Raw genomic sequence first — 26,537 nt, 5'->3', positions numbered from 1 at the left:
CGGAAATTTCCCCTCAGTGCTGCTGCAATTCATGACAAACTAAAGTTGTGTGTTTTCTGCCATCTAGTGGCTGTTAGGAGTCACTACAATAATAGAACCCACGTTTGCTCATGTGTGTTAGTGGCTGTTAAACTATTTACATACAGTTTAAAATACATTTTTTAAATCTTTCTTTAACTCTTAAATGAGTGAAGCCAGGATCTACTTTGAATAGATCTATGCAATGATCTCAAGACAGTAAAAAAAGCTTTATCCTTTCCATAAAAAAAGCACTTTATTTGCTTTCTTTTTGGGTGATCACATCTACAGAATGTTTTGTACACATTTATTTAATGAAATTAGTGATAAAAACTCACAAGTCACTAACACTTTTGGGGTCAAGATCTTTAAATGTGGGTAAATTTCAAGTTTATGAAGCAACAAGGCAGCTCAACATCACCCAAACTCTTATTCTGTATTTCAAAAAGACAAAACCTTTTTAATCAAACCACATTAGTTTTTTTTTTGTTTATTTAAATAAGTTTACTGATTTTAGGACAGTAGTTGGGTTGGCCCCCTTATGGCTTTCAATGTTTTATTTATGTATACAATTTGAAAGAAACACAAAGGATAAAGATGCTCATCCAGCCATAAAATCTTATTGAAACGACAGATTCGTAATTTATTCTTGTAGGTTTTGCATGATAACACACACAAACACACAAATCATGCATCGACAATACAATTTCCAACACAAAAAAACCTAAAGCTGTTAAATATCAGACTCTGAGAAAAAAAAAAGTGTTTTATTTGAATCCATACATGGACAAGAGTATGCACAACAGATTCATGGTTCTAATCAAAGTATGACTGTGGTTGTTCATGATTTACAGACTGATTAGATTTCTGTCCCACAGTAACATTTTTTTATGTTTGAGCGCACACAATTTACTGTACAAAGATAAAAGTGGTGGGCAGAAGGCTTCATTCCCTTTAAGGCACTCACGAGAAGCAAGACACGCAACAGAGAGCTGCGACGTACTCTCTACTTTGTTTCTTATTGCTTCTTTAGCAGATGGATGTGTACAGTTTTGGACAACAAAACTGACATTTTGAGTAAAGGACTAACAGTGATTCATGACTTTGAAAAGACAATTTAAAGCTTTCCAGTGTTTCAAATTGAATCACTGTAGAATTAACCAATGCCCTGTTTCAAAGAAAGGCAAACATGTCACCGCTTTGGCTTTAAATTTCCCTCTAAAATACCCTCCTAGTGACTCCTGCACATAAAACAAGCTTCATGCACATCAATTGTTCACCCGTTTGAAAGAAAAGTGAGCGTCAACGACGGAACATTTAGCATCCACTCAAAAATCATTTTCTATGAACGAGCCAATGTGGCAAAAATCGTATTTCCTCCTAAATAGAATCATTTAACTACATAAAGTTGTTTTAATTATTGGTCTAGTCAGAGTTGGTGCTTGAAGTTAGATTTATTACATCCAGCAAACCCCAAAATTTTGAAGTCATATTTGTACCCTGACAAGGCTAGCTATCCGAAACAACAGCTAGCTAAAACAGCACTAGTAAAATTCCGGCGACACACACACACGCTCTCTGATCTACCATAATTCTACGACCGTTTACGCAGTGAACGTATTATTTCCGAATGGAATTGACGCGGAGAAAAAAAAACACATTTGCACCAATGTGCAACATTCGACATAAAGTTTACTAACTTTACGTAAAGTTTACTAACTTTACGTAAAGTTTACTAGCTTTACGTAAAGTTTACTAACTTTGCGTAAAGTTAACTAACTTTACGTAAAGTTTACTAGCTTTACGTAAAGTTTACTAACTGTACGTCAGTGAATGTGAATTTCTCTCTGCGTCATTTGCTTATGGCATCAACACTTCACCGCTGTAGAGGGTCGCATATCTCGGCAAAGCTGCTTTCCTCAGCTTGACAGTTGTGATAATTGCGTAAACAGTTAAAGAGTGATAGTAAAGGTTAACAAAGCAAACTAGCAAATGAACGTGAGCGTGTTTCCACTAAAACCTCTGTCAAGATCTTTAGAAACTAGTTTTTAATTTCCTGTTACAAATGATTCAACTGTTTTCCCAACAAAACGTTTTGTTTGATATATGAGTGCTTTGTTATAAAGTCATCCCACTCGATTAGGTTGCTATCAACTAGACGTCTCATTGTTAAAGCGTCAGAAGTGTTCGCTTAATTTTTCTGTTTTTTTTGTTTTATTTTTTTGTTAAAAAAATGGTACCTTTCAAACAGCTGAGGCCTTTTGGATTAAACAAAGTTTGTTTTCTTTTCCTAAAAATAACATTTTTTTCAAAAAGCTATAAATCAACTGCAGCAACAAGGACGATTAAAAAAACAGAAAAAACTGTCTGTTTTCTCCTTCTTCACCACACTTTAGCATCTTTAGATCATTAGAAATACGACAAACGTCAAACATAACATTCTTTGACTTCATTCAAAATGTAAAACAATAAACAAAAAGGTACTGCAGTGCTTGCTTCTGTGGCGTTCATTACTTTCCTAGCCTCTTGGCTACATCTCTGTAGGCTAGCTCAATTTCTTCATCAGCAGGACAGGTGTTGATGAACTCATCTCGCTCGTAGGCGTTGCCAAGGTAACGCCAAACCCCTTTGAGATCAGATGGGATTTCGTAATTTCTGTATTTCTTTGCCACCACCTTTCAAAAAGAGAAAAAAGGATATATTTATAGATAAAATAAAGTTGGGATTTCAAATGAACCAGATGTAAACAGCAAAGCTCGTTACCTTGAGGACATGAAGTTTGGGAAGAAGGTTGCAGTCGGCGAGTGTCAGCTCGTCTCCGTCCAGGTATTTGCGGGTGGAGGGTTCCTCGTGGTGCCGCCCCTTCTGAACTTCCTCGGGAACCGGACTCATCAAGTACTCGTCTAGCTTCATCAGAGCTTTGTTCAGAGCCTGCTCCAGAGCTGGAAAGGAACCAAGGCCTTTCAGGTCAAACGTTCTGGTCATAATCTAGGCCGTAATGAGTCAGAGGTGGCCTTTTTCTCACCTCGGTTTTTATCGGGTCTGGTGTTTTTGACGTATGCTGAAAACTTGGCAAAAATGTCGATCCCTGCTGTGTTGGAGTCACGGTTCTTCGGGGCAAGTTTGGGATACCTGGAGGACAGAAGATAAACAATAATAATGGATTAGATTTATCTGCGCTTTTCCAGACGCTCAGAGCGCTTACAATGTGTCCATAATTAGCAGTATTGCAGTCAATGACGCCAACAGACTGAACAAGCTGATCAGGAAAGAGGGTTCTGTCATTGGCAGCAAACAGGAAACATTTGAAGCAGTGATGGAGAGGAGGTCACTGAACAGACTCCTTTCAATCATGGACAACCCAGAGCATCCTCTCCACCCTGTTCTGGACAAACAGCGGAGCTCCTTCTCTAGGAGGCTCAGACAACTCCGCTCCAAAACTGCCCGGTACCAGAAATCCTTCATATCCAATGCAATAACCCTGTTCAATAACTCACAATGCCAAAGATAACCTTTGCACATTTTTATTATCTATTTATTTATTTTCTATTTTGCACATTTCTTTTGCACATCTTTTTACCTGCACTGTTCTGTAAATAGCTTTTTAAATTATACTACCTTGTCGTTTGCATTTATGCTACATTTTCTTTGTTCTTGTTTTTTTACATTATTCTTAGTCTTTTTTTCCTCTCTGCTGTCAGTTGCTATGGTGACAAACAAATTTCCCACGTGTGGGATCAATAAAGTATTTCTGATTCTGATTATTCATTCCCTCCTGGTTCATACTTGGTGATGGTAGGGGCGTGGCTGCCAGTTTGCGCCTAGGGCCCCTCTGACCATCACCAGGACATTCATGCACATTCACACACCAGCGGGGATCGAACCGCCAACCTGCTCAACCGCCTGAACCAGTGGCGCCCAATAGCAGCAGCATTTCACGGTGCTTGCATATAAAGGTGTGCTAGCCTTACTTTGGCGGAGCAAGCATCTGCTCCAGGTATTCCTCTATTTTGTTAACGTCAGTAAGAACCTCCTCCTTGAAGGTCAGGAATGGCGGGTTTGTCCCCGGGGCCAAGTTGTGGAGATCAGCAGGTTTCCTGATGAGAAAAGAACTTCGTATGAATACCAGCTTTATTATCAGTTTTGGTGAACAAAGAAATCGTCGCCAAGACTTGATGCTATTTGTTTTGTTTGTTGACCAATCAGGACACAAACATGTGACAAATAGGGTGGATATGAGGGTAACTGGGCAGTTAGCAGAGCTGGCTGTTACAGCAGTCGCCAAATAAAAGGCTTGTTGGACGGCTGTGGCCATGATATTGTTGTTGTTGTTTTTTTTGTACTTTTGGTGTGTTTTCCGTCTCTGTTCTGTTTTCTGCTGCAGTGGGAGGTTCTCTTTTTTATTTTCTTGCCCTCCTAAAAAGGGTTCAGTAAATATAACAGAAAAATGTGCGTATGAATTCATAGTAAAATTGTTGTGAAGAGTATTTGAGTTCACTGCAACACATTTTGTACGTACTAATCCAACAGGAGCCTTTGTGTCAATTGAACTACGAGCTTAAATTAGTTTAAATAATCGCAATTTATGTATAGAATTTAATTCAATTTTATTGGAAACAAAGATGGGTGATATAGTTCTTTGTTGACCCCGCAATGATACCCCTAGTGGGGGCAAGTCATTACCCAAAAATAGCTTGTTGAGAAGATAAGACGGAGAACTGAGTGTAGTTTTAGGCATCTGTTTGCATTAAGTTTTGAACTAATGCCATAATAACGATTCAGAGTTGAAATGAAAGAACCCCTAATGAAGTGACCTCTTTAACCCTAGTGCTATCTTAGATGACCCCACCCATACATTGACGTGTTCTCCCTACCATGACAAAGGTGGATAAAGGTGGAAAGATTTCATGTAATCCATGGACACCAGTGAGGTTCACAAATCATTGAAGATAAAAGGTTTAGCGCACTGTCTAGTGGGTCTAGATGACCCCACTCCCAATGGTAAAGTGCCTAGGATAGCACAAGGTTTAAAATTGAGGCTCTGGTGACAAACTTGCATATACATTTATGGTAGCTAATAGCTCGTAAGGCTAATAAAGAATGGAATGACCTAAGAATTCTTCAGTGAAAATGTACGTGTGTATCTAAGCAGTACAGTCTGATGGAGGTGAAACTGAAACAGTGGATGATTTCAAATACAGACCTCTTCAGGTCCACAGTGGTGACGTTGAAGACCACCCCTTTTAGCCAGAGAATCATGAAGAGGCGTTGAGAAAAGGGGCAGTTTCCGATGGCCTCTCCATCACTCCCAGCCTGCAAACGCACAAACACAATCAGACACTGAACAGTTTTGTCCTGTGTAGAAATCTACACACTGCCTCAACAAAGACACATCTGATACACACAGTCCATAATGGATGCTTTACCAGCTCAGCAATCATCAATCCAGATTATAAAACAACGATTAGAACTGTTTGTTTTGGTCTTTTTTAGTGGGGGTGTGTGTGTCATGTGATCAAGCAAGCTGTAACTGGACACTGTAATGAGAAACAGAGTCAACATGAATAATCCACGGTGCTTCCATTAGCCGCCTCACTGCCCATTTCAACCTGGAAATCTAACACACTCTACTCAACTAAAGCAATTCTTCCATGATATACAGAGCTTTTGAAATCAACCTAAACGTTTTATAACCTTAGGTTTTGGTTTTTCAGTCCAAATTGGTAGTGAGGTTCTGTATATTTTTCAGGTTTAAAAATAAATCAAAAATGACCACTTATTCTGCTGTTTGTTCAATGCAGTGTCATACAAATGCTAATTCTGCAAGCTATATTACATAAATGTTTTTTTACTTTGATATAGGAATTTGAATTACTACAATATTTGTGAATATTTACCAATATTTAGGGGAAAAAAGACATTTCTATATGTACAGATGCAAAAAAAAGGCCAAATTCTTTTTAGACTTTGTAGATTTTTGTCTTTTCACTATCTGATGAAACAAATAGAGTTTTCTTTTAGGTAATTATTGTTCTCTCATTACTTAACAAAAGCCTACATTAGCTAATTGGCAGAAACATCAATTTGTGATTCACAAACAAGTTGAATCTCTTGGAATATGAGTTCAAACATGTTTTATGAGAAATTGACAGTTTTTTATTACTTAATTACTTATTGAATTCCTTTAAAAAAGTACCGTAAACACTTTTGTTTAGCCTGTCACTTTAGCTAAACTAATTAGCTCAATTGCAATAAAAACACATTGAAGAATTTTAAAGCACTGCTTGGCAGAAATATATCACGTATAAACATTTAAAACTACGAACAAACAGTTACAAAAAGAAAAACATTAAAAAAGGAAAAAGATTATTCAACTGAGCAAAAACATAACAAAAAAGTGGAGATAAGTTCCCAATTTTGCTTTTAACCCTTTAGCCAATGTTATTTAACCATTTTATAAACAAAATAATTAAACCACTTCATAAAAATACTTGTTGGGAAATGAAATGCTGTTAATTGTATGGTAATTTAAGATATTTGTAACCTGAGAAAAACCCATTTTTAGCTAAAAGGCCTTTTGGACGCATTAAATACACTGTCAGTAAAATTTTATCGGAATCATTCAACAATAAAATGTTTTTTTAATTGGCAACAAAAATCAAAACAATTATATTTGTGGAGTGAAACTGTTAAAAAAAAGGTATGAAAGCCACTCACTACAAAGAGCATAACTATTGTAAAATAATGGAGTGGTAATTAAATTATTCATTTCCTATAAAGGTAGTTTTTTTTTAAATAAATTGCTTAAATTAAATCATGCCAAAGATGATGCCAGTTAAGCTGAACAAAAATCATATATTCACACTTTTTCTTAAAATCCCCCCTCAGGGTATTTCAGACCATTTGCCCCTTAGAGCACACGTAGGCATGATTGTGCTGTATTGTCTCATTAGACTATTTAAAGCTGCTGCTTCCAGCACTGAGAGATGTCCAGTAATAATTCAGCAGGGGGAGAGAAACAGACAGATTGTCCGTGCACGTGGGTGTCAGGTTAACACATGGAAAATCGTCTACCAACAACAACAGCGTGGCATGCACACGCTTAAAGGGGCTGCTCCAACACTGACAGCTGTTTTCCAACTTGTTCCTCAACTTTTTCTTGGCAAATTTCATTTCATTTCACAGAAAACAAAACGTTTGGAGTGAAATATGAAGCCGTAGGTTAAGTTTGTGATTTAAAGGTGGGATGGGAGCGGATTGAACACAAAGGCACAAAGAGCTTGATAACCCCACCTTGACAAATAGCTCAATGTCTGGGTCCCTGTCCTCCTCGCCAACGGTATCCGTCATGGTCAGCAAAAAACCCGGTTTGCTTGTGCGTCTCTCCCCCCACAGATGTGGTGTTGGTTGGGTTTGTGAGGCAGTTGGTGCTGCAGGTCCGTTCGGTGAGGCAGCCTCTGTCCCACAGCAGCTCTGCCCGTGTCAGCTGAGGACTAATGCCAGGCAGTGTGACAAGAAGAGCTGGGTGGTGGGGGGTGAGGTTCAATTTGAACCCAAGGCCTCAGCGCTGGTCCATGACTAGGCTGACCAAAAATAACCCCTGCTCACGGGGCAGGGCTGGGGTGTCAGTGAAAGAACTTCAACCGCAGAGAGGGAAAGTTTGTGGTCTCAAACTTCCCTTCTCCATGAACAACAGACACATTTCCTGAACCACGCAGGTAGATTTGAAATTTTAAAGATATTTCTGAGTTATTGTCAATATTTTATAGTTGTATTTTGTGCTAACACAGAAATATCCTCATTTGTTGTATTTTTCCCTTTTATTTTGTGTTTGAAAGAGGGAAAAAAGTACCAATGGCTTTATTATTATTTTTTAAAAAGAAACAGAAATAATATGTTTTCTAATGTCATTCTGTTCCCCTTTCACTGTTACACAAAAAGGTGTGTGTATTGTTTTAATTTTTTGTAACTGTTTTGTGGTAAGTAAATAAATAAAGAAATATGTTTTACTCTGGTTATTAAACATTCAGACAAAATTTAGACTACAAAAAACTGATGAATTTCAATAATATTTGACAAACTTTGGCCAAATCTACAACACTAATTTAAAATAAATTTCAAGAAAAAAACACAAGGAGTTTGAATTTTTTAAATTAATGAAAAATAAATATAAATGTGTAAATGGTCAAATTTCCCAATGTTATGTTTGAAATTAGGGTAGTTAAAAACTGTCGACTGCAGGTCTAGAAACAGCTGGAACAGGGGCAACATGTGTCTTAAAAAGGCAAAAAGAAAAATTCAAAGCAATTAATTTGGACAAATGTTATTAACTAAATAAATGAGGTCTGCAACATGGTTAGATGTACAGTAGAAGAAATCCACTGTAGATGTCTGCAGAACACCTTTGACAACTCTATTTTATGTCTACCAATAGTGTTCTGAAAGATACCTGCATATAGAGGTCTACTGTAGACATCTACAGTAGATGTCTACAGTGGATGTAGTCATCTATTGTAGATGTCTACAGTGGATGTCTACATCTACAGTGGATGTCTACATCTACAGTAGATGTATACAGTAGATGTAGTCATCTATTGTAGATGTCTACAGTGGATGTCTACATCTACAGTGGATGTCTACATCTACAGTAGATGTATACAGTAGATGTAGTCATCTATTGTAGATGTCTACAGTGGATGTCTACATCTACAGTGGATGTCTACATCTACAGTAGATGTATACAGTAGATGTAGTCATCTATTGTAGATGTCTACAGTGGATGTCTACATCTACAGTGGATGTCTACATCTACAGTAGATGTATACAGTAGATGTAGTCATCTATTGTAGATGTCTACAGTGGATGTCTACATCTACAGTGGATGTCTACATCTACAGTAGATGTATACAGTAGATGTAGTCATCTATTGTAGATGTCTACAGTGGATGTCTACATCTACAGTGGATGTCTACATCTACAGTAGATGTATACAGTAGATGTAGTCATCTATTGTAGATGTCTACAGTGGATGTTTACATCTACAGTAGATGTCTAAAGTAAATGTAGACATCCACAGTAGACATCTATTATAGATGTCTACAGTGGATGTCTACATCTACAGTGGATGTCTACATCTACAGTAGATGTCTACAGTAGATGTAGTCATACATTGTAGATGTCTACAGTGGATGTCTTCATCTACAGTAGATGTCTACAGTAGATGTAGTCATACATTGTAGATGTCTACAGTGGATGTCTACATCTACAGTAGATGACTGCAGTAGATGGTTAAATCTACAGTAGATGTAGCCATCTACTGTAGATAAACTGTATATTAGCTATCTAATAGACAATCAAGACATCCTGTGCCTAATGGGAAATTCTAAAGGGCCTTTATCATACAAAATCAACTTCAATGTTAATTTTTCACAAAAAACAACCTCAGAGTGGTATTTTGATCCTTTCATGCATTTCTAAGCATTCCTCTAAAAATCTGCACTCTGAGCACCAACCCCCTCCAATCCAAGAAAAAAACTGTGTTCTCACATTGTGATGTATGAAAGGTCCCTCATCGGAAAAGTCTGCGCTGCCAGCACCGCCCTCAGGCTAACACCCACTTCTTCCGTGGAGCTAGCGGTGATCGGTAAGAACACTTATTTTATTTGCACAATATGCACATCCATCTTTGCAAAAGTTCGGATGTTGTTCGTTTATGTGGGCGAAATGCAGACAAGCGCTGAAATGGACTCCAGTTTAACGTCATGAAATGGGCAATACCCACAAGGAGTGAAAGGCAGTGACCTCAGAGATCGAGTTGTGGAGTCGGGTTGGAGCCGAGAAAATAATTCATCTTTCTTGAAAATGTCATTCTTTAGTGGTAATATATAAATAAAAAGGTAATATATGATGATATATATAGATATAGTTTACTCTGAAAGGCTCAAGAAAAGCACGGTATAGGTAATTTAAAGGATTTGTTAATGTCAGAAGATTTAAAGAAGTAGAAGGAATCTCTGTATGTAAGGGGACCAAAGATACCCGCTGGATGTCCGTTGAATTCATCAAAAATGTGACACTTAGACATTCTTAAAAATACATCCAGAAACTTCTGTGGGTTAACACAATCCTACCAATTAATCATATAATTTTAAAGTTGTTTCTTTAATTGCACTAATCTTCCAATACTAATCCTTAAGTTGGTGGAGTTTCACAAGGTCTTGAAAAACACAAAAGTGAAGGAAATTCAGATAAAAATAAAAGATTTCTCGTATAAATTGGCCACAAGAAAGCATTGTGTTTTTGTTGAAGAGAAACGATGCATGACTTTTAGTCCCATGTGAATGTGTGAGTAAATGGGTAAATATGTTGCTAAAAAGCATTATATGTGATGACAATTTGTTTACCATTTAGAATCTAGCAGAAAAGCATAGTAGTGGGAGTGTCCTGACATGGGATAGGGTCTTTAGAGGTAATAGAACTTTATATTTATCAAAAATTTGCTCCTTTTCATTCATCTTCTTCTTCTGCCGTTTTATCCCTTTTGGGGTCACGGGGCTATCCCGGCCACTTGAGGGTGAAGGCAGGCGACACCCTGAACAGTTTGCCAGTCTGTCACAGGGCTACAATCACACTCACACTCACAATTCAGAGTTGCCATTTGACCTATGAAGCAGGTTTTTGGACAGTGAGAGGAAGCCAGAGAGAGTCCACGAAAGCACGAACATGCAAACTCCACACAGAAAGGTCCCCCATCTGTGTTCTGCTTCAGGTCCCCCAGCCGGGACGTGAACCCGGGACCTTCTTGCTGTGAGGCAGGAGCGCTAACCACTGCACGCATTTTATGCGATATTTGTATTTTAGTTAAATTTTAGAAAATAAAAAACTCATTATTATTTATTGAGCAGGAGGAAGAGTACAGCTAAAGTTTAGTGATAAAACTGTGAAAAGAGTGGAAAAACACAGAAAGTGGAAATTCTAACATGGGGATTCAGCCTGAATAGCATTCTTGGTACAATAAGAAAGTAAAATGTATATATACATCATATATGTAAAAACTTGGAGCATTACGTTTCTTTTCACCATTTGATAAAAATTTCTAAGTTCTAAGTCTACATTCAGGCTTTTTCGTCCTTAATATATTCGTGTAAATTGCCACAAGGAATTGAAAAACTATTTTTAAACAATTCCACCACCTAGTGGTCTTTCTTCATATCACTAATGAATAAACAGCACAAAGTGACACATCATTCAGATCCTGATGCAAATGTATTAACTAATATAACATTTTCATTTGTGTTAGGATACATTTAAAACTAAATTTCTAAAAAAAAAAAATTCAAACCATATATTTAAAATATAATATATATAAATGTCTAGATCAAGTTTATATAATTTTTGAAAAAACCTTTCGTGTGTCCATCAAGCAGAAACCTTTTTGACATTATTTTTCAGTATTCGTCAATATTTTATTATTGTAGTAGATTTACCATTTGTAAATAGTATAAATATCAGAGAGTGGGGGACTGAACACAGGCCTGTTTAGAATGACTTAATCTATTATATAATAAATAATCATTATTTTGTTGTTTTCCCATTTAAAAATATTATTTGAAAATTTCAATTGTGTCATTAAATTAAAAAAACAACCCAAGTCAGAATAAAATAAAAATAAATGTATCTGCATATGCTAAAACAAAAAATTTAAGCTTAAGTGCCAAAAAAGTCATTTATGACATTTGACAAATGAAATGTCATAAATAATGTGTAGATATTGAAGCATGTATTGAAGTATAGTTTAATGTCTCGCGCAACATTTGCAGTAATAAAACAAAAAAAATCAGATTATTTAAAATGTCCTTTCAAGATGTTCTGAGGGCCTGCAAAGTCCTTCCCTTCAGCTTCATGACTGTCTAAAGTCAATATGTGTGAAGCAAATAAAACCATAAAGAAGATTGGAGTGGAAACCAGGTCGAAACTGAAGATAGGTTTAAAAAAAATGGCTCATCAGCCTCAGTTTCCAAAGTTCATCTGGCATAAAAAGTGAAAAAAAAGGACAGAAGTTTCAACAGTTTGATGACTACAGAATATTCTCTTCCTCACCAAGATAAATACAAAATATTCATTAAAATAGTTGGGGTTTTATTATTAAAAGCTTTTTCTATACATTAATATTCTTTTTTCATTCAACACAAGGATTCACTAATTTAACAAAAGCTTTTATTTGTCTTAGGAGTTCTGATTGAATTATTTATTGAGCTTTCACAGTGGGAAACATTACATGTAATATTTAAAATGAGCTGTTTTTGATATACTGTTATCAAAAAGAATAAAAAGCTTGTGTAAGTTTAAATTAAGTCCTGGCTCTGACCATTTCCCTTTTGTATGCCTACATTAGAAAAAAACGGCTTTACAAAAAAAGCATTTTATTAAATAACATAATGGCAGTTCTAAGCCAACATGAATATATTTTAATACCCCACTACACCAGTGAATGGGAATATGATTTTTTTACCGTTTATCTTTTTATAGAATGAATCTTTACAAAAAGTAAAGATTGTTCGAAATGCTACATCAGCAAAAAGTTATTTTTGGAGCTTCAATTGGTCTAATAATAGGCGTCTTAAGTGACATTAATTAGTAAGTGTCGAGATAAAAGCCACCTGTAAACCTTTGACTTCCAGATTGAAGCACATTTGAAAATAAGAAACAATCACTGGATCTTAGTGCAGTTCATCAAGCATCCACTGGGGGGCTGACTGAACGCTTCGCTTCAAAATTAGAGTACGGATTTAAAACAAAACTGTTACTACCTTACCTAAATGCCCTTTATATTTATCATAATTGATGTCAGGTAGTCCTGCACGATATGAGGAAAACTCAAATTTGCAATTTTAGTGATCAATATTGTGATGACAATATAACTTGCGATACATAAACAAATAGGAAAACAACTAATTACATTCTTTCCATTTCACTCTAACAGTTTAATTTAATTACGAGTCAACATTACTTAAATTACACTCCAAACGCTCCTCGTCGACATAGGAGGCGGTCATCAAACATCAAAGGGCTCCATCCGATTGGTCAATGACTTACAAGAGTACATCCGATTGGTCAAATGCATAAAGGGATTTATCTGATTTGTTAAAAACTTCGAGCTGCCATAAGATTGTTTTTAGCACATTTAAGGTTACCATTTGTCGCAACCTTTGCAGACTTTTGCGATATGCGTATTGCACAGCTTGATATAGAGATAATGATAAATTTGTGATTTATTGTGCAGGCCTACTGTCAGGTGATATTTTTTTTGTACCTCACTATTATGTTTATGGGTTATTGATTCAATATCGTTTAAATACTAAATACTTCTTTTGTTTTAAATTATTAGGTTAGACTTCAATGGACGCCAATAAACCTCCTAGACGTGCTGACAGCTAAAAAGAAAAAAAAATCTCTCACTGGTCCCATAATTTAGCCAAGAGTCACATGTCTTGAACCATTTTACACTTAAAAAAATGTTTGCAACGATTTGTTTTTATGTGCAGATTTAGGTCAATTTATAATGTTGTAGAAAGGACTTCCATTAAGTTTCACCTGCGAGACACATTTGTTGTAAAGCACTATGGGCCTTCGAGGAAGTTAGAAAAAACTACATAAGTATACGCCATTTACCATTTCAAGGAAAAGTTTGGTCAAAATGACATTTGTTGTGTACCTCAACATCTTAGAGTGTTTCAGCCATTAATCACAATATACCCTAATCTGAGGTAGGCCCACCAAAGGTTGATCAAGCCTTAGTTGGGTCATTTTTTTCCATGTGATGTCACTTTTCCTAAGCCACAGCCAATGGCTTGTCCTCTCAGCGGTGCTGGTTTAAGCTAGAATTCTTGTGTAACGCTGTCGCTTTTGTTAACTATTGAAATAGTTGTGGACTTGTTGGCTTCTCTTTGCCTGAAAGTGTCTCTTCCACAAACGACAGACTTTGATCTCTCACTTTAGGACCCTACTCACTTATATGGCAGTAATATACGTGTGTGTAGTGGAAAGTATAAAATTTATGGCGCTTGTACTGTCCACCGCAGCTGAACTTTAGAGTGGAAGTTGCAGATTATGTAACAGATTCACACTTCGTGATAGTAACCTTTTAACGGTTAGATGGATAACCGAGTGCTGAAAAGAAAAAAAAATCGGAACAGGAAAATCCAGAGATCGCTCATAAAGCCACTTCCTGTTGCAAAGCAGTGCGCTAAAACGTCCATCTCTGTATGGGTGAAGGCCCACAATTGCATTTCATTCTCCATACTAACACAACAGGTGAGTTTTGCATTGCTGTTGCACGCACACCACACCCAGCTTTTGTTGTGCTGAGAACTTCCGCTTGAAACTCTCCCACGCCTTCATCTGTTACGTAACACTCAAGCGAATCCACACTTTTACAACTTTAACCAATTGGCTTGACTTAAACTAGAAAGGCTAAATTACTACTTTAAATTTGGTTGGTGGACTGTGTATCTTTGTAGCTATCTACCCTCCTTTCTAGTCTGCTATCTGAATTGGTAAATAGGTACAAGTTCAGCTAGCTAGCTGGCTCCCAATCTGGTTTGATAACTAAACTGTAGTTTAGTTATGTAACGATTTAGTTTGGTAGTTACATGGATAAAAAAAACTGTAGAAGTTGTTTTAGCTAAATTGATGTAAGATCTACCAATGTAGCTAGCAAGCTAACTAGAAAAATAGTTAGCTAGTACTCACAAAAGTATTCAGAACAATCTTGTTAGCTCAGCTTTTGCTATATTTAGAAGCACTGTATAATTTCCTGGCACTACAAACACACATGTTCACAAGCATAAACTCCTAAAAACCACAACGTTGCGGTGGGACAGTCTGCTAAAAATTCAGTGTAAACTTATCAACTTTGTCACATTTCTTGGTTCAAACCCGATACATTTTTATTTTTGGCTTTATGCTGCTAGAATGCTTGCTTCATACCTTGACGTAAAGTGTGACCTTCAAATCATCTCCTTGACGTTCTGGCTCCTCTTTTTCGGACGCTGACGATGAAGATGAGGAAGAAGATGAGGATCGACGTGAGGAGTGCTCCCCATCCACCTCTGGAAACCCACTGTCCCAGTTCAACTCCTTGGAGTTCCCTTCGACTGCCCCCTTTTCTTCTTCAGTGTCTTTTGTGCTCTCTTTGTCGCTGCTGTCGCTGCTGTCACTGCTGTCGCTGTCCTCGCTTTCTTCTTTCTTTTTGTCTTCCTTCTCATCTTCGTCGCTCTGTTTTTTGGCCTCTATCTCCTCCTTGCTGCTTTTCTCCAACGCCTCATTCTCGTCGCTGTCTGAGGAGGATGAGGAAGAGGATGAAGATGAGGATGAGGATGAGCTGCCCCGTCGCTCCTCTGCCAAAAGAGCGGGTGCTGGCAAGGCAGGGGGCTCAGGTATCTCTGTGCCGTTTGATCCGGAGTTCTCGTAAATATTTGAGATTTCCTCATACTCCGATTCATGCGGCATCTCGTACGGGTTGTCATTCTGGTAGGGGTTCTGTGGGGTTTCATACACGTGATCCATCGTCAGTGAAGAAGGCGAGAGGACTGGATCCGGCTTCACAGCAGAGCGACTGAAATGTCAAGAGCGGCTCCCTTATCAAGAAGCAACACAGGACTTTGTACAGGGATGGGTGATCGCAAGGAAAACACTGATCTTCAGCGCATTTTATGGCTGTGGATGAGTGAAGGGCCACATCTTCATAAAGTCACTTATCATCAAAACCCCTGACCCAAAGGAGATCACTCCAGCTTCAGTCATGGTTCCTCCCAGTTGAATGTCAAACATCATCATGATGCTTTTCGTCAGGGCCGAGAAGAACAGATGCAACCATGGAGTCCGCTGGTGGCTAAAAGTCCTAAAAATGTGTAACTTTTTTGTTTAAATAAAGTTTCAGATGTGCGTAGTACTCAAGGAAATATTAAAAAAAAAAGATCAAAATAAACGTGAAATACACAAAAAATAAATCATACATTTAAAAAAAAAAGTAATTTTATTATCTCAATTTAAGCTAAAACCCAAGCAGAAAATTCAAAATAAAATGTTTATCTATAAATAAAATAAAACCTTAAAAAATCATATCTTTGATTATAAAAACTGTCCGACAATGTGGTGCCAAAAAATTACATTTTTTAGGGGAAAAAAAATCATATATCGTTGAAGCAGAATTATAGTAAAAGTATAATTTAAATGAATATTTGAAGTCATAAAATATTGTATTATTTTTGCTAATAAATAGTTTTTTAAAGTAAGTAAATAAAGATTACCTAATTACAAATAAGGATCTAGTTTCGTCCCATCTGAAGTCCGTTTGATTGGCTGTTTGACCTGTCAGTTAAATCCGAGTAAAGATTCCACACTTAACATTGAAAACTAAGTTTCAATGTCAAAATAAAAGCATTTTCTTTTAAACTTTATCATAAAACGAGATTATACGACGGTATAGACTAAATTTTAATCGTTGAGACATATAAAACTCGACTTAAAGGAAAAACGTGTATAAATTCCGAAAAACAAATACGCAATTTATTTGACTTAATATGTGCGCGCCACGTATTTTGAAATTCGATACCGGAAGTGGCCAAAGCGATTCAGTTTATGTTGACGTCTTTTTATTTCAAAATGCGTGGATTCAGTGCTGGTGGATCGATGAGGTCGTTGTCGTAGTAGTCGGGAAAGTTAATGTCACCGGCGTCGTGAGGGTGATGCCCACCTGTGCGCCCCCCAACAGGTAACGCCGCCATCATCACAGCTAGCTTAACAGCAAAAAGACCGAGCAAAGTAACCGATGCTATTGTTCGGGCTAACTACTAAGAAACATGACTTTACTCTCAAAATTGTCAATCAAATTGCTCGGTTAAAATTCAACAAACAATTGTTTGACATCAGTTGATCAGCTATAGTCTCTTTTGGTTAGTTTGATTATCTTTCCTTTTGTTATCTTACCAGGATGACTTCCTGGTTTGGTTTTTCAAAATGTATGGAAATTTCAATGAAAATGCGACTACAATTTTTTGTTTTTTATAATTGTGTATCAAAAAGAGAGTGGGATTTCTTTTTAAAGTGTTTTTGCTGATACTGAAGCGAGAAATGATGGTTCTTTTTATTTAAAAAACAGAACGAAGTGATGAAAATAAAGTGTAAATTGTCTGTTTTCAGATGGTTTTACGGAAGTCTTAGTTTTTCACAGTTTTATAAACAAATGATAGAAACTTCAAAAAATATATATTTTTGTAGTCGCTAAAATACAAAATATCTTTTTTTATTTATTTGCTAAATGAGTGAAGAAATTATATTTAAAAAATCTGATTTTTAAAAAATGTGGATAACCTAAAAGACCTGATGTAACCTAGAGTTGCTACTAAACATAACGTTCTTGGGTGCATTGTAAGAGAAAAGTAGCAGAACTGGTTTATTCCCCCCCCCCCCCAAATGCCAATGCAACTTATCAGAATTTGAATTATGCCTCATTCAGCCTCTAACTAAACAGGTTCTAGTTGTTTCATATAAACAGTGGTTTCAGAGAAAGCCGTTTTTCTAGGTAATATCATGAGAGACCATCTGATGGTTTGTTATGAGCTGCTTGGTATTTCCTTAATGTGGTTTTGAACGGAAACTTTCACACCCTCTGATAAAAAACGAACTAAAAAGAGCAAAGGGAAGATTTGCATAAAAAATGGTTTGGGTTTTGTTGACTGATTTTTATTTATTTTTTGACATTTTCATCATTTCTGTTCAGAAACGACACCTGATCTAGTATTTCGTCTTTGCCGTGCTTTCAGGATGTTGCTTGAAATACTTGTGGGCTTCCTGTGCGGCGTTTCCGCCACAGAAAAAGACATGGTTCCCCCTCTGCCGCTGTTGCTGGTGTCCTTTGACGGCTTCCGAGCTGACTACTTGAACCGGTTCCCCATGCAGAACCTCAAACTCCTATACAGTGAGGGCGTCTTGGTGGAGGAGCTCACGAACGTCTTCATCACCAAGACTTTTCCCAACCACTACAGCTTAGTGAGTTTTGTTTATGCTGTCAATGTTTATATGAAGAAATCCTTCTTGTATTATTTGAAAACACCCTGATTGGTTCTTGGTAGGTTACAGGGCTGTTCGCAGAGTCCCACGGCATTTTGGCCTCCAATATGTTCGACCCCATCAGCCACAAGCACTTTAACATCAAGAATGACACCGACCCGGCGTGGTGGAGCGAGGCGGAGCCCCTTTGGCTCACCGCTCTCGACTCCGGCTACAAGACGGCGGCTGTTATGTGGCCCGGCTCTGATGTGCTGATCGGCAACCGCACGGCCACACACTTCTTCCCATACAACTCTGATATAACCTTCCAGGAACGATTGGGGAACGTGACAAGCTGGATGTTGGGAAACGGAACGGTAGGTCTGCAGCATTTATTCGTTTCTCCACCTTCAAGGAGAAATGCTTAGTTGCTGTTTGGCGTCATGCAATGTTTGTTCGCCAGGAGCCAGGAGTGATGTTTACAGCTCTTTACTGGGAGGAACCGGACCGATCGGGTCACTTTTTTGGGCCTGACAACACCACGGCAATGGCTAAAGTGTTGAAGGAGGTAGGATCATTCACTAAATGTATAGTCGTTACAACAATATAGTCAGTAGCACAAATTTAAACGCATTTCATATGTTAAAAGTAAAGTGCTTAGCCGTTTAACTTTTTGTGGTTGTTGCAACCAAAGGTTTTCAACTACTGACACCTCAATGGTATTGTTTCAAAGTTGACAACTCAAGAAAAAGATAAAGCTTTGTAGCACACAACAGCATTGAAAATAACAAATCTGATTATCTGAAGAGGTCTGCCATTCTTCCCATTTAAAAGATAGCATAAAAACTGCAGCAGGAGTTTCATGGTATGGGTTTCCGTTCACATCAGGTTAGTCTCACCAAGTCTCAAGCAAAAGTTTGACCAAAATGACGCAAATGGCAACAATACAACCAGTACACCACTTTTCCACACTATAAAAGGCGCACAATTTTTTTTTTTCAGTAGTGCGAAAAACACGGTACGTAAAAAATGTGGAGGTCCTGTCTCCGTCCAAAACCATTAAGGTAGCCTCAAGTTATATTACAGGGTTTGAAGCTTGATTATTGGTTTTAAATAGTTTATCTTAAAGAAAAGAAAGTGTGTGTGTGTATATAAGTCATTACAGACTAGACCAGCACATATGATGTGGAGTTCCCTAAGGTCTTGAGTCCCCTATTTCTTTATTTTTTAAATATCATTAGCATGAGACTGTAGTCTTGTACCAATGGAATGTACCATCAATTGCTTTGATCTACCCAATTTGACATCAGTTGGTGGTGGATGTATGCTAAAAATGGAGCTGGTGCAAGGTTCTCGGGATACATTTGTGTTTGGTCGCTCCACATTGAGAGTTTCTCCCCAAAAGACTTTGTATAGAAGCTGAAGATGTTACGGCTACAACAAAGGACCAATTTAATCTGAAAATGTATTATTTTCATCCAACGTTTATAAAATGTTCAAGTCTTTCCTGGGAAATGACGCAGAGCTTTCCTTCACCAGGTTGACGATAACATCGGCCTGCTGGTGTCAGAGCTGAAGCGAACCGGCCTCTGGGGACACGTGAACCTCATAATAACCAGCGACCACGGCATGGCTCAATGCTCCAACGACCGCCTCATCCGTTTGGACGACTGCCTCCACCCCGACAACTACACACTGGTGGACCTCACACCTGTGGCAGCCCTCATTCCAAATGGAGGTATCTGTGCTCTGCCTTCTTCTGTTTGGTGGCATAACTGTTAACAAAAAACTATGTGAAATTTCCATTGTAGTGTTTTTGTTGCTTTAAAAAGGTTGTCTGTTTGCATTGGAGATCCAGAGGCTGTGTTCGATCTACTGAAGAAGTGCCACCCCCACATGACTGCATACTTGAAAAAGGCCATTCCTGATAGGCTACACTACCGGAACAATGAGCGCATCCAACCGCTTCTACTGATTGCAGATGAGGGTTGGACCATAGTGCAGCGCGGGAACAAGCTGCCGCGAAGTAAGTCTTTAATACAACTTAACTCTACGTATCGAAGAGTTCTCGAGGAACCAGCACAGAACCCCTCTCCTGATCTTTTTCTTTCTCAGTGGGTGATCATGGCTACGACAACTCCCTACACAGCATGCACCCCTTTCTGGCAGCAGTGGGGCCGAGTTTCCATAAGGGTGTCCAGATGAAAAGTTTACAGAGCGTGGACGTTTACCCGCTAATGTGCAGCCTGTTGTCTGTGCCCCCGGGACCAAACAACGGCTCGCTAAACCATTCCCGGTGCCTGCTGGCCCATGAGAGCTGCTGGACTCTCTCCCAAGCGATTGTCCTGGTGGTGGGCGTCCTGCTGGTACTCACTCTGATCACTGGTAGGTTCAAACAGTTTAGAGTTCCTCTTTTCTCAAAAGGCTTTAAAGATGGAGCCAAGTTTCTTAGGTGGCGTTTGACCACAATCCTTAAAAGTCTGATTTTACTTTTATGCCTGACATTTTATGGTTCTGTTAGATTGAAGATTTGTCTAAAAAGTGTCCTTCCTAAAATCCAAGTGGCTTCCAATGGAAACTAAATGCTTTAAGATGAAGGTACTTTTTTTTTTAGCTAACGTGTTACTTTGCCACACATTCCGAATACTTAATTCAGGCATTTTCCTGTCTAAAAAAAGTTTAGGATAAAAAAAATACATCAATAAGGTTGTAGCTGGAAACCCTAACATTAAAACTGCTCCTGGAAATTATCTACAAGTTTATTTTGGAGCAGTATAATTAAAGTTAAAGTCCCATTATCTGTCACTCACCTCTATGTGTTAAATGTGTTCTCCACATTTGACCTGTCCTCTGGGGGGGTGGTGAGCTGCAGACACAGCCGACCGCGGCTCTGTCTAAACCCCAATCCAACCCCTTTAATGCTGAGACACCTCAAACAAGAATGATTGTTTTTGTTTATGAGCCATTCAGTTTGGGTCGTTATGCCCAGGCGCCCGGTGCTGGCGACAGTTGGAGCGGATGAAAAGAAGTCCGTTAAAAGCCTTTTTACAGCTTTTAGCTCCAGTGTTTACATTCTTTTGTCTACCGTAGCTTTTCGACCGTCACCGCATTTAACGTAATTCCTGCGGATTCTGAAGCAGAGATTCTACAATGGAATGATCCTAAACAAAATCTAGTGCAGGGGGTCGGCAACCCATGGCTCCGGAGCCACATGTGGCTCTTTCATCCATCTGTTGTGGCTCCCTGTGACTTTGGAAAATAATGAATATTTTATAATAATTAAATTTTATTTTAGTTTGTTCATTTTTCATGGCATTTCAAAGGCGCTGATGGCTCCGGACGAAGCGCGAGCCACGTAAAAAACAGCTTCGTAATGAGCTCGTATTTATCGGGCGAGACCTGCAGAGCTGATAGCAGGAGGAGACACGCGGGGCGGCTTCAATAAACACTCCGATCTTCTGCCGGGAACTTGACGTGCCGTGGGGCAGAGACCAACTCGCTGATGACAGAGTTCGCGCCAGTGTTGCCAGATAGAGTCACAGTTTTACAGCCGAAAAGTCATCTGAAAATCGCCAGACCCAGCCAAAAACCGCCCAACACAGCTTTTGTTGATGTTTTTTGTCGTACTGGACTGATAAAATAAAAGATTTTTCTAAATAAAAGATAGTTCAGACTAATAATAAAATGTGTACAATATTGAATATTTCTTCAGCGGGCCGCCTTCTTTCATTCATTTGCTTAACCCGCTCTATCCCCGCTATAACCTGCGTCCAGCTCTGTCATCCTTGTGCTGCGCTGGAGCGCCCCGACTATCGTATTTTGCGCTCTCTGTGTAGGACACACTGAGGAGCGCGGGGGAAACAAATCTCACCTGCAGAGGATGTGAACAGGTGAACAGGTAGAGAGGAAAAGCAGGTAAAGAGGCGGAGGAGGGGCTTTGGCTTCAGACTCTGTCAGAGAGATGCAAACACGGGCGTCAGATTGAGACGCAGCTTTCCCTGCAGGAGTTGATGTCTCTGGGATGATTTTATGAACTCACACATGGAAACATGATTACCAAGTAGAACTCTTCAAAATAATAAACCTGATCTCTCCACATTCTCCGTGTCTACCATGCATTGATAAACACATCGCTCCATGCAGCGATCAGACCAGAACCAGTAGCTCCTCCCACACGCGGCCGCGGTATCATCCTTTAAAGAACATAATGTGCATTTGCAGCGACGTATGCTTCAGACGATGTCCGATTGGCCAATCTACATGTCAATCAAGTCCCGTACTTCTCAGTGAGGATTTTGGTGGATTTTAAAGAAGTACTTTTTTTTTTTTTTTTTTTAATCTTTTCTGGCCCGCGATCTACACTCATGTTATTGAAAATCGACGTAATGAGCACCTTTGAATAATATATACATGCATAATATATATAATGATATAAAAACGGGTTGTGGCTCCGGGTGCTTTCTTTTTTATTAAGGGCGGTCCCAAATGGCTCTTTGAGTAAAAAAGGTTGCCGACCCCTGATCTTGTGGAAAAAGAGAGTCTGTAGATATTTAACAAAGGATGGAAGGTCAACAAAACTACTCATTTAAGAGTAAATTGCAGGGTGTTTTTCATAAAATGCCACTGAAGTTCAGGTCCTGCGACAAAATTACAGCACTGAGATAAATGAATTCAGGTTCAGATGATCCTTTGGGGGGGGTGGGGGGTGTATATTACCTCAAATCGTGATCCATAATGGAGTTAATCTTAACACTCAGGAATAGTTTCTGCGCTAAAGTTTCTTCGTATGGCTTTTACTGTTGGATTCTTTTATGTCCCTTTCACAAGTTTTCCTAAATCATCACCTGTATGTTATATGGTCAGAATTTGGTAGTTTACCAAAATAAAACAAGGGTCAGAATCAGATAGTAAATACAACTAAAATAACTTCAGGTATGCATTGTTTTTGTGTTTTTCCTCTGTGTGCCCTGGTACCAAGGGATCCACAGTGGCTAGAGACCCCTGCCTGTCTATGTTTCAACATCTACAAAAACTGGTTGTGTGTAACAATATGTACCCACTAATGATACACCTCTCTCCTCACAGCTCTGTTCCCTCTGATGAGCTCCGACCTCTCCTCGCTCCAGCGGCGGTTTCAGAGGCTGCACTCGTGCAACAACGATGATGACGACGACTCTTTGTTGGAGTAAACCTTGTGTTGCCCACAGCGATGGGTAATTCACGCACCTTGCAGCCTTCTTTGTTGACTGGATCGTGCACGGAAACGCTGCAGGTCCAAGCCTCAGGTCTGCTTCCTTTCTACAACAAAAACAGGTGTTATCCTGGAAGATGCTATTTTTGTTGATGTTACCACTGAAAGGGTTGTTTTTTTGGGTTTCTTTTTGACTGGTGTTGCTTTTTGTGGAATCTTTCTTTTGTGTCAGTAGAGGGAGCCAACAGCCTATTGAAGTCCTGCACATCCTGATAGCTTTTGGATTCTCATCAATGTATTTCTGCAGCTGTGCAGCTACAGGATTTATTTTTCTAATGGCTAGAGGGACTCAACCAAAACCCGAAATCTGAGTTTTTAGCAATATTTGTTGGTTAAATAAAAAAAAAAATCAAGTTATCAGGCTTCACAGGTGTTGATTTAGACATGAACTTCCTGCCGTTGAGGCTGTGTTTGTACCCCAATGCTTACAGAGATTACCGGTACCTCGACTGTGATGAATGTTTTTACTTTGATTTTACCAAATCTTAGTGGATGCCTAAGATAACTTCAAAAAGGAAATTTTATACTAAATATTGACACTTTTTAAGCACTTTTCTGCATTTGTTTGATATCAGTGTTCAGATTGTGGATCCAGAACGTCAGTTTTTTACATTTTCTCATAATCAGGTAAATACGTGGGGTTTAAGACGTCATCAGTGAACTTACTACTTTGATTGTCTGTTTCTTTCAAATGTGTCTAAGGCGTTTTCCTCCTAACCTGCTGGTTTAAAAAAAAAAATCCCTTTGGTGCGTCTCACTTACCTCCTAAAAATGGATAAGACGTTCCGTCCAACGGTAACCTGCTGGTCTTTAAGTCCCGGACGTCTTTGAGCTGCTAAATAATCCAAAATGAAATTGGTTTTTTTCACAAGCAAACATAAAAATACATCAAAGACAGGTTTTATTTTCACATAAAAGTAATTCCTTGTTGGTTTTTAATCTGGTCATTGGAAATGTTGACAGCATTATCAGTAGTTGTTGGATATTACCAAAAGTCTTGGATCGTACTTTTGTAGGCATTTTTAAAGCCTTAAAGGTCTTTTCTTCTCTTCATTTTTTAATGTTTTGCTTCTTTTTTGTGCTAAAAAGAAGTAAATTCTCCTGAATACAACTTAAAGGTCATGGATTTCCAAAAAAAACGTGAATCCCATTTAGTTGTAGTGTGAAGAACAAGAAGCTTCTTTGGCTTTTTCTCCAAAGTTTGATCAAGTTTTTATCGACTATAGAGTAAACTTTTGAATCACCCACCATATTGGCTCGACCCAGATCGCTGTTGACATTTACTTTACAAACATTTTCTGTTCTCTTTTCCTCTCTAGCGCCTGTGAGGTGTGAAAATGTCCAGGCTTTCCTAAATCCAGCTTTCTCACCATCATTACCGGTCACTACAAGCACCTTTGGTTTGGTCCAGACTGAAGAAGTCAGTCACTATGTGAAGACTATGCTTTATGTTGATTCTGATGCAAAACTGTCCTCATGTCTTTGTACTTAAATTAAAGCAGCTTTATTTATGTTTTGTCCTTAAAGTTGCTGTTTTTTTCTCTTTAGAATGTGTCAGGACCATGCAAACACATTTTCGGGGCTGATTTCATGTCTTTACTAAAATGTTTGAAAACTGTGAATAAAAGTAAATTTCTGCTCCTAGTTTTTTTTTGGTTTTCTAGAAAAAGTGGTGAAAATGAAGAGCGACACACATTTGGAAAAATTACATCATTTTCCTTTATGATTTACTTTTTTTTTCCATCATAGCAGTCACAACATTACAACGTAATAAAATGATAAATATATAAAATCAAACAGACAGAATACATTTCTGTATCGTGTTCAACTGTACATGTTTTCATTGAAATGTTAAAACTTCTATTTCTTTGCAGTCTGTTATATTGTAAATCTTTGTATTTTCACAGATAAATAGATTTTTTTCTTTCTTTTTTTTGGTGTAATTTTCAGGAAGTATTGTAAGAAAAATAACACATTTTCTAATGATGACAAACAGCCATCAAAAATACGCAACTTTTCCCGGAAACGCCAAACTAAACCTAGACACGACGATCGGACTAACTGGAGATGCACAACACGACCTCTCTTATGTCTGCTCTCTGATTGGTCAGTTATTTGGTGTAAAGTACAGAAACCCACGTGCCCAACATCCCGCAGGAAAACAAAGGATAAAAAAATTCCTGAATGCATAGAGCTGCTCAATATTCAGAAAACAATCATCTACAAACTTACTGCTTTATATTTGTTCATAAAGGAATTATCTATGCAGAATCTGCTAGTGTAAGCATTTTTACAATGTCATCCTTATGTCATCCTTGTTAAAATAACTTGTACGGAAGCAACAAGATGGGAACATTTTAAAACACTAGTCATTTTATTTCATAAAATTCCTCCCAAATATATGTCAAATGTTCTACTTTTGCAGAATTTTTAATGGGGATTTATTGATGAGACATAATAAAAAATCTACTTAAAAATGTGTACAATTAGGACGTTTACAGTCCTTTTTAACAAATAAAACAAAGGTTACGGTAAAACATTGGTGCGTAGAGCCAAATTACATTAAAAACCCTTTTCCCCATTTTGTTTAATGCACTTCCATACATTAAAAAGTCAAGTTTGGAATTTACTCTGCTGTTGACCACAAATCCCAAAAGTAGCTAATTAAAGAGCTTTAAAAACGCCTAAAAATATCTTCTTTTTTTTGGTAAAATGTCTCGAAAACTATTTTGAATTAATCTTGGTTTAGTTTGTGAGGACAGGAATGGGAATTAGAAATTTCAGCTGCACCAATGTAAATTTGTCCCAGTTTTTGCTTTTTTAAATTTTTTAAATTTGATTCTAAGTCACTGCAATACTAATACCAATTCAGTGTGACAGCAGTAATAAACTTTACCTGATGAGCTTAATTTGTCTTTATTAGTTTAAGAACTGCATCAAAGGGGTTTGCATAAACTAAACACTAAAACACAAAAGAAAGGAGGGTCTGAAATAACTTCTAGCTCTTCGAACTACGGCAACCTTTCGAACGTTTACACAAGTAATGCCATTTCAACAGATTCCGAAGCGTCAGAATCTGGTATTTTACATTAATTTTGCAGAGTTACTGCACTACTACTGCTGTAAAGTGTTGCACATCAGCAAAAAGCTGCTTTTCTCAGCTTCAGGGTCTGTTGGATTTATGTAAATTGCGTAAACAGTTGAAGAGTTACGGTAA

The 26,537-nt window shown here is 38.0% G+C and overlaps 2 protein-coding genes across 5 annotated transcripts; one reads left to right on the top strand and one right to left on the bottom strand.

Annotated features, from left to right (window-relative positions):
- Window positions 1-635: 635 nt before the first annotated feature.
- clic5a (chloride intracellular channel 5a) lies at window positions 636-15,677 on the bottom strand. Of its 2 annotated transcripts, none has more exons than XM_011484691.4 (6): window positions 15,007-15,677; window positions 5,222-5,331; window positions 3,990-4,115; window positions 3,044-3,150; window positions 2,782-2,960; window positions 636-2,693 (listed from the first exon to the last, which is right to left on the bottom strand). In XM_011484691.4, the coding sequence occupies exons 1-6, from the start codon at window positions 15,583-15,585 to the stop codon at window positions 2,529-2,531; spliced, it is 1,266 nt and encodes a 421-aa protein (XP_011482993.1). In that variant the 5' UTR covers window positions 15,586-15,677; the 3' UTR covers window positions 636-2,528. The 2 variants fall into 2 exon arrangements, with proteins under 2 accessions (XP_011482993.1, XP_004066623.1); XM_004066575.5 differs by lacking the exon at window positions 15,007-15,677 and adding an exon at window positions 7,312-7,645.
- Window positions 15,678-16,630: 953 nt separating this feature from the next.
- enpp4 (ectonucleotide pyrophosphatase/phosphodiesterase 4) lies at window positions 16,631-24,964 on the top strand. 3 transcript variants are annotated; one of them, XM_004066576.5, is made up of 9 exons: window positions 16,631-16,792; window positions 17,844-18,069; window positions 18,153-18,446; window positions 18,533-18,637; window positions 19,609-19,807; window positions 19,922-20,095; window positions 20,185-20,454; window positions 23,155-23,282; window positions 24,640-24,964. In XM_004066576.5, exons 1-8 carry the CDS (start codon window positions 16,767-16,769, stop codon window positions 23,256-23,258), a joined length of 1,398 nt encoding a protein of 465 aa, XP_004066624.3. In that variant the 5' UTR covers window positions 16,631-16,766; the 3' UTR covers window positions 23,259-23,282; window positions 24,640-24,964. The 3 variants fall into 3 exon arrangements, 1 of the variants encoding a protein (XP_004066624.3); XR_910160.4 differs by having other exon boundaries at window positions 16,632-16,792; window positions 23,155-23,354; XR_013647977.1 differs by having other exon boundaries at window positions 16,632-16,792; window positions 23,155-23,382.
- Window positions 24,965-26,537: the final 1,573 nt, after the last annotated feature.

Source organism: Oryzias latipes, chromosome 2 (assembly GCF_053564925.1).
Source record: "Oryzias latipes strain Hd-rR chromosome 2, Olatipes_Hd-rR_3.1".
Classification (NCBI taxonomy): Eukaryota; Metazoa; Chordata; class Actinopteri; order Beloniformes; family Adrianichthyidae; genus Oryzias; species Oryzias latipes.
Note: the sequence above shows the minus strand (reverse complement) of the source record. Positions and strands in the feature narration are given on the sequence as shown.

What these genes read in the sequence shown, in the direction of transcription:
- clic5a (XM_011484691.4), bottom strand. Translation starts at nt 15,585, where the DNA reads ATGGATCACGTGTATGAAACCCCACAGAACCCCTACCAGAATGACAAC. An exon ending in CAGATGCTTGCTCCGCCAAA is followed by an intron (nt 3,151 to 3,989) that starts GTAAGGCTAGCA and finishes TCTGTCCTCCAG; the next exon opens with GTATCCCAAACTTGCCCCGA. An exon ending in CAGACCCGATAAAAACCGAG is followed by an intron (nt 2,961 to 3,043) that starts GTGAGAAAAAGG and finishes GTTCCTTTCCAG; the next exon opens with CTCTGGAGCAGGCTCTGAAC.
- enpp4 (XM_004066576.5), top strand. Translation starts at nt 16,767, where the DNA reads ATGCCCACCTGTGCGCCCCCCAACAG. An exon ending in ACCTGTGCGCCCCCCAACAG is followed by an intron (nt 16,793 to 17,843) that starts GTAACGCCGCCA and finishes CCGTGCTTTCAG; the next exon opens with GATGTTGCTTGAAATACTTG. An exon ending in GGTACTCACTCTGATCACTG is followed by an intron (nt 20,455 to 23,154) that starts GTAGGTTCAAAC and finishes CTCTCCTCACAG; the next exon opens with CTCTGTTCCCTCTGATGAGC.